We start from the raw sequence: 8,059 nt of genomic DNA, 5'->3' as shown, positions 1-8,059 counted from the left end.
GGATTGAAAATGTCACTTTTAACATAATTAAAGAGAAAAATTTGTATAGGGTAATACTTCATTGACTACTAAGTCTACAATTTAGGTATAACTAATGAACTTAAATGTCATTTTCCTTTTTCAAATTCAACCCTTTGCTCTTTGGAATCACAGAACACAACTTGCCAAGAACAAAAGTGAGCAGAAAAGTTGTGGACTTTGGAAGAGTTCAAACCCATATTTTGCAGAAATTAAAACTGGAGAACAAAGAACCCATCACTGTTGGGTTGCTGGCAAACCATTGGTGTTGAAACTGGTTTCTGCTCAAATTGGGGCCCAAGGTACAGAAAGGACCTAAAGTGTCATCCATAATTTATTACTCTGGAGTGTTATAAGACAAAAACGATAGTGGTGACTAAACCGTGAAATTGCTACAAAAGATGAGAAATATCCGTTGGAATTATCTATAATCTTTTTACTGATTTTATATATCATTTCGTATTACTCCTTGAGTAATAGGAGTAATAGTTGTATGCTTTTGCATAACATTTACAATTTACAAACCTGAACCCAGTATCTTCACAAACAAGCAACATTAAAAGAGATAGAGATTTCATAACAAGCCTAGCCTAGCGACCTGTGAACTCAGAAAACGTAGCAGTGGCATTGGAAGTGGAAGATGCTGTAGTTGTTGATGTGTCTACAGGTACCCTCTTCTCAAAATCAATGATGGTTGGCCTGTTTGGGGGCCTCTGCATGATTGAGCCGTCACTCGAAAGCATGACCACCACTTCTGACATGCTCGGCCTTAGATTCGATGGTGATTGGGTGCACTTCAATGCAATCTCCAGTATTCTCTTCACCTCTTCTGGTTTATGAAGGTTTGAATGGGAATACATTATTGAAAGAGAATAATACAACATAATATATAGAGCTATACACCAGGATTCTAAGGGAAGTTAAAACAGATTGCATGCTCAGTCTAAGCATCAGATAAACAATACTAATTATAATTAGTCTTTAATACGCCCCCGCAAGATGGTGGATCCATTGGAGACACCCAGCTTGGACCGGAAAGGAAGAAACATGGCACGACCCAATGGTTTGGTAAGAGCATATGCAATTTGTGACTTTGAAGGAATATGACAAACATACAAAGAACCATAAGCCACCTCTTCACGCACAAAAAAAATAATCCAAAGCAAGATGTTTCATCTTAGAATGAAACACCGGGTTCCGACAAACATAAGTGGCTCCTATATTATCACAGAACAGAGTAAGAGGCCGAGGCTGTGGAATGCCTAACTCAGTCAGTAAATTACAAACCCAATACAACTCTGCCGCACCATTAGCCAGCGCCCTGTATTCAGCCTCCGTAGAAGAACGGGAGACTGTTTTCTGACGAGTAGACTTCCACGAGATGATATTTGGACCGCAATATATAACATACGCTGTAGTAGAACGACCCCCATCGGACACACCACCCAATCAGAATCAACAAAAGCGGTTAACTGAAGACCTGTAGAGCGACGTAACACCAATCCATAATGACAGGTACCCTTCAAATATCGCAGCAAATGCTTCGCAGCCTGCCAGTGAACCGCACCAGGGGCATGCATAAATTGAGATAGACGGTTAACTGCATACGCAATGTCCGGACGCGTGATGGACAAGTACTGCAACAAGCCAACGAGCTTCCTAAACTGAGTGACATCCAAAACCTCAACAGAGCCAGCTGTGGGTAACACATCCTTACTCATAGGTGTTGAAACCGGCTTAGCACCATCCATATTAAACCGTGAAAGAATATCTGAAAGATATTGGCTTTGAGAGAGAAACAATCTAGACTCCACACTTACTAATTCAACACCCAGAAAATGATGAAGTGCGCCCAAGTCCTTCAGAGAGAACCGAGAGGCTAAAGACGTAACAAATGAATCCAAAAATACATTATTATTTCCTGTGAGTATTATATCGTCAACATAGACGAGAAAGTAAACAACAACACCATTTGTATCATATATAAAGAGAGAAGCATCTGCCAATGACTTGCGAAAACCAATACTCAACAGATAATTAGAGAGCTCCAAATACCAAGCCCGGGGGGCCTGTTTGTGGCCGTAAATAACCTTTTTCAATTTGCAAATGTACCGAGGATGATTAGGATCAAGATAGCCCATGGGCTGCTCCATGTACACTTCTTCATGCAAAGTGCCATGAAGAAATGCATTATTGATATCAAGCTGCCGCAGCACCCAGTGGCGGCTCAAAGCAATAGAAAGAACAAGTCGGATCGTCACAGGTTTCATGACTGGGCTAAAAGTTTCAAAATAATCACGTTCGGGCTCCTGCAAGAACCCCTTTGCCACCAAACGAGCTTTATACCTATCAACCGCACCGTTTGGCTTCCGCTTAACCCGGAACACCCATTTGCAACCAATGGGAACATGGTTATCACGCGGTGTGAGCTCCTAAGTATTATTCTGAATTAGAGCCGTGTATTCATCATCCATAGCTTGCCGCCATAATGGGTCCTTAAGAGCTTGCGGGACCGTCGACGGCTCAACAGAAGAAGGTAGAGGATGAACAGTGGAGTGATTTACAAACTTGTCGTTATAATATTTTGGATTTGGCCGACGAGTCCAGACTGGACGAGAACAATCCTGCAATTCATGTGATGGCACAACAGATACTGGACCAGAACATTCCTGGGGAGGATTAATAGGACTTGAACTGGAGGAAACAGTACAGGACTGTGAGCCTGAGGTTTCTGTATAGGGAGCACAGGGAGAACCGCGTGGTGATAACGGAGCTGTTAGTGGTGGTGAAGGCAGAAGACCCTGAGGTGGAGTTGCATGTGGAGAATGAGCAGACAAGACCGGTGAAGATGCTGAAGAGCTTGTCACAGTGGGTGTTGGAACAACAGGATGTAACACCATTAGTGGACTCAAAATGACAGGAGCCTGCTCATTCCCTGACACTATATGACCTGAAGAACTAGTAGCAACAGGGTAGTAATATGGAAAAACATTATAAACAAATTTAACATGTCGGGAAAGATATACACGGTGTGTCACTGGATCAAGACACTTAAAAGCCGACTGAGTTGTAGAGTATCCAACAAAAATACAAGACACAGACCGAGGTTGCAACTTTGTTTTCATATATGGCATGAGCCAGGGATAACACAGACAATCGAAAGGTTTTATTTTATGGTAGTTAGGAGAAGACTGAAACAATACCTGGAATGGAGACTGATTGGCTAGGACAGGAGTAGGCAACCGGTTGATCAGATAGACTGCACATTGGAAAGCATATGACCAGAATGTTAGAGGTAAATTTGAACGGTGAAACAATGAGAGACCTGTTTCGACAATATGGCGATGACGCCTTTCAGCTGTACCATTGTGTTCAGGAGTGTGAGAGGGAGTTGTAAAGTGAGAAATACCATGCAGATTAAATAGTGGAATAAGTTTTATGAACTCTCCACCACTATCAGAAAATATGGAAACAATTTTATGACCAAAAAACTTTTCCACTAATCTTTTATATTGAGGAAAAATAACGGAGACATCTGATTTTTTTTCTTAGAAGATACCACCATATGTATTTGGTGTAGAAATCTACAAAAATAACATAATATAGGTATCCATCAATAGATTTTTGAGTGGTTCCCCATACATCTGTATATATAAGCTGAAGAGGTTTTGTACTGAACATAGAATTATCAAAAAATGGAAGTTTGTGACTTTTATTAATGTTACATGAAATACAGGAAAAATTATTGAGAGCATTGGAATCAAACGGAATACTAAGACGATTGAGAATATGCCTTAGAGTTTTATTTGACGGATGCCCGAAGCGATGATGCCAATCTGGAAGAGATGTGGAAACTGTAACGTTTAATTGTGGATATGTAGACACAGAAGCACAATAAACATTATGATTGTTTTCCCCCTTGAGTAACGGCGCCCCCGTCACGAGATCCTTCACAAGGAAAAAAAAAGGAAAAAATTCAACCGAAACTTTGTTAGTTTTACAAAGCTGAGAAACAGAAACAAGATTTTTTCTTAATTTAGGAACACATATTACTCCAGACAATGAAAGATCACGACCATTGGTAGGAAAAGTAGTATGACCAGTGTGAGAAATGTTAAGACTTTTACCATCACCCAAGAAAATTTCATCCGGACCACCGTAATCCGAAAAATTCTGTAGGGAAGCTAGATTTGATGTAGCATGATGGGATGCGCCACTATCAAATAGCCACTGAGTAGAATCAATTGGTGGTGTAGTGGTAGTGGAATTAACAACAGGGGTCTGAGCAGAATTGAATGCTTGAATGTTATCCAGTCTAACATTGTTCTCTCGTAGAAAGCGTGCAAGTTTCCTACAAACACGAGTTTCATGCCCAGAATTGTGACAAAAATGACAAACCTTACCATTCCAATCTCCACTAGCAGGAAAGCGACTCTGACTGCTAGCAGGCCGCCAATTTGAGTTAGTCATATTATCTGTCTTTGGGCCTTGAAAGGACCTCCCATTCTGGAAATTCTTCGGCCTATTCCGCTGCACGACATTCGCCGTGGCCAATAGAGTTTGCTGCACCTCTTCATTACTCTTCATACGACGCTCACAGTCTAGTAAAATCTCACGGAGCGCCAAAAAAGAGATAGGTGTTTCTCTTGCATGGATTGCTGATGTGACCGAATGAAAGTCATCTCCCATTTGAGACAAGGTATGTGCAACCAGATCCTCATCTGCGACCGGAGCTTGAACCAAGGCTAGATTGTCAGCAAGTGTCTGCATCTCTTGCAAATAGTCAGAGATAGACTTTGACCCACAAGGATTGTTTGCAAGTTTGGATTTCAAAGATATAACACGACCACGAGAAGCATTGGCAAAGCTTGCTGTTAATTTATCCCAAGCGTTTGCAGCAGTAGTGGCTGAGGCAAGAACTGGCTGAATGGTGTCCGAGCAACTCCCCAAGAGTGCGCTAAGAAGAATTTGGTCTTGGCGATACCAAATTTGATAGGCAAGATTCGGAGTTGTACGTGCAGTATCCGAAAATGCCGCAGGAGCTGCGGTTGTTCCGTCAACGTAACCGGCCAGACCAAGTCCTATGAGCGTAGCATAAACTTGCTTACGCCAGACCGGGAAGTTGGTTGAAGTAAGTTTAATGGGGAAATTTGTTGGTGCTGATAGTGTAATGATAGAAGTTTCATTAGTGATTGCCATGAGATCACGCAGGGAAGGAATGAAAAAAAAAATAAAAAAAAATTTACTCGTTTGAGTATATTAGGCTCTTGATACCATATGAAGGTTTGAATGAGAATGCATTATTGAAAGAGAATAATACAGCATAATATATAGAGCTATACACCAGGATTCTAAGGGAAGTTACAACAGATTGCATGCTCAGTCTAAGACTAACAAAATAGAGAAAGAGTAGGACAACATCAGATAAATAATACTAATTATAATTAGTCTTTAATATGGTTTATACTCGTTGGGGTCTAAACTCTCATCCACCAGTTCTAGATGTTCACCATTCTCGTACAGTTTCCAGGCCTGTATAAAACAACGCAGAATTGAAGCCAAATGATTGTTAATGTAAGACTGATCAAAATAAACCTCTTCAGAAACAAGAAAGAAACTACTTGTTCAAGGAGATACTTAGTTACAGGCTTGAGTTGTATGTCACTGCTCCTTCTCCCACTAACAATCTCTAGGACTACAACGCCAAAACTGTAGGTGTCAACTTTCTCTAATAGATGTCCACGGATTGCATATTCTGGAGCTGTATATCCCCTATTACAACAACAAAAATTCTGGTTAAAAAGATGTTCAGTAGGAAAGAAAGGAAAATGTGGAAAAGAATAAGGCTCTTAGACTTACAAAGTCCCTGCAAATTTAGTACTAAGATGGCTCTGATTCTCAGGTAAAAGCCTTGCCAAACCAAAATCAGTAATTTTGGGTTGAAAGTCATCATCAAGTAATATATTGCTATATTTTATGTCTCTGTGTATGATCACAAATTCATTTATTTTTCTCTGGAATTTTAGCACCCCCTCGCGTTTTTCTCCATAGGTTGGTCCACTATTGTTTTCTTCATCCTCTTAAACAAGCCCCTTAGACAAGTCAAGAATACTTTCTACAAAGAAATCGTCACAGAAATTAAAATGCCGTGGTCAGTTGTCACACCTATGAAGTCTTTTTCCAATTAAACACCCTTGCATTAATAGGCACCCAAGTTGCATTTGCATGCAGCTCCCGGGAGTTAAACTGCCAACTGCTATTTGGATAAAAGAGTTTCATTTTGAAAAACAATTTCAGATGTTGGATAAAGATTTTTTAACTATATTATTTCTTGACATATTATGTGTCTGCAATATAATTAACATAGTAAATGCTTTGAGTTAATAGATTATGGCTTTGGTAACATAGTTAGTTTATAAGTTAATAATTTTGACTTATTTGACCACCATTAACTGTTTGACTTAGTTAAACAGTCAATATAAGTGTTTGGTTAATCAGATTTTCTAACTAACTTATTGCTCCAAAAGGCTAAAATTCAAAAAGTTAATCAAAACAGTTTTTTCGATTATCTTTTTTTCAGAAAAAATAAATTATACCCTTAATTCCTTAAAAGTCATTTTTGCATTTAATCAGCTATCAACTAACAACTAATATGCTAACTAAATTCACATAATATGTAGTTAATATATTATGTACCTTCAGTTAATATGCCATGCCAAAGTGACAAGTTGACAACATGTCACTGCAAACTTGCCAAGCAGCCGCCCCGTCCCGAGCCTACAAATTATGCCCTGGAAACGTGTTCACCATGAATGGTAAACACGGGTCCAAACGGTGCCGTTTTTAAGGGAAAATTTTTTTTTATAGCCAATGTGGTGTTAACGGCGCGCGTTTGGTCAGATTATGAATTTTCTGTTATGAGATTATGAATGTACTGTAAATTCATAATCTCATAACAGAAAATTCATAATCGCATAAAAGAAAAACATTTATTAAATTATGAATTTTCTGTTATGAGATTATGAATTTACTGTAAATTCATAATTTGATAACAGAAAATTCATAATTTGATAACAGAAAATTCATAATCTGATAACAGAAAATTCATAATCTCAAAACAAAAAATTCATAATCTCATAAAAAAAAATTCATAATTTCATAAATGCACATTCATAAATCCATGCAATTATGAATGTGCAGGCATGGATTTATGAATGTGCAGTTATGAAATTATGAATTTTCTTTTTATGAGATTATGTTGAATATGAAAAAGCTTGCACGAAGAGGAAGTAAAACCGCAAAATATGAAAATGAAGAAGAAAAATTGCACGATTAATTAAGGATAAAGAAAAATAAAAAAAAAAAAATAACGGTGCATTGTTACTGTTGGGACCGTGTTCACCATAAATGGTGAATACGGTTCCATGGCATAACGATTGTCCCGAGCCTTCTCTTGCCTCCTGGAGTCCCAATCGTTATATCCTACACCACGGCGCACATAGCACTGTGCGCCGCGCGCCTCCCAAGACGACGTCGTTTTGGGGTAGTGTTGGGAGGCGCGGTAGGAAGTTGCTGAGATTATGTGTATTTGTTCACAACGTTATGTGTATTGGTTCATACAGTTATGTGTATTTTTTTATACAATTATGTACATTTTTTTTATACAATTATGTACATCCGAATCAGAAAATTTGTGTGTATTATGTTAAGAGTTGATGTGTATTATGTTAAAAGTTTATGTTTATTATGTATTATGTTAGATTATGTGTATTATCTTTTAAAAAGAGTATGTATATTTTGTTATATAATTATGTACATTCATGTATAACATTATGTGTATTCTAGTATAACATTATGTACATTCTTGAACAACGGTTTTTTTTTTTTTAAGAAAAAACTACTGCCATTCACTGAGGCGGGAAATTTCAAAAAAAAAATAATAATAATTAAAACGACGTCGTTTTGCATCTGGGCGCATAGTGCAACGCTCGCCGTGGTGTAGGATATAAATTGCCCTGGAGTCCTGGGTCCAAGCTCAATT

General features: G+C 38.5%; 1 protein-coding gene across 1 annotated transcript; it reads right to left on the bottom strand.

Annotated features, from left to right (window-relative positions):
- Positions 1–443: 443 nt before the first annotated feature.
- Positions 444–6,297, bottom strand: LOC109180261 (probable LRR receptor-like serine/threonine-protein kinase At1g56140). The gene is made up of 5 exons (XM_019329751.1): positions 6,211–6,297; positions 5,878–6,095; positions 5,640–5,790; positions 5,478–5,550; positions 444–850 (listed from the first exon to the last, which is right to left on the bottom strand). Exons 1-5 carry the CDS (start codon positions 6,295–6,297, stop codon positions 609–611), a joined length of 771 nt encoding a protein of 256 aa, XP_019185296.1. The 3' UTR covers positions 444–608.
- Between the last annotated feature and the right edge of the window lie 1,762 nt (positions 6,298–8,059).

This window comes from Ipomoea nil, unplaced genomic scaffold (assembly GCF_001879475.1).
Source record: "Ipomoea nil cultivar Tokyo-kokei standard unplaced genomic scaffold, Asagao_1.1 scaffold1026, whole genome shotgun sequence".
In the NCBI taxonomy this organism is placed as follows: Eukaryota; Viridiplantae; Streptophyta; class Magnoliopsida; order Solanales; family Convolvulaceae; genus Ipomoea; species Ipomoea nil.
Note: the sequence above shows the minus strand (reverse complement) of the source record. Positions and strands in the feature narration are given on the sequence as shown.

Coding starts and splice junctions, on each gene's coding strand:
- LOC109180261 (XM_019329751.1), bottom strand. CDS start 6,297: ATGAAACTCTTTTATCCAAATAGCAGTTGGCAGTTTAACTCCCGGGAG. Junction 6,096..6,210: donor GGGTGCCTATTAATGCAAGG/GTGTTTAATTGG, acceptor CTTGTTTAAGAG/GATGAAGAAAACAATAGTGG. Junction 851..5,477: donor AGACCCCAACGAGTATAAAC/CATATTAAAGAC, acceptor ACCTTCATAAAC/CAGAAGAGGTGAAGAGAATA.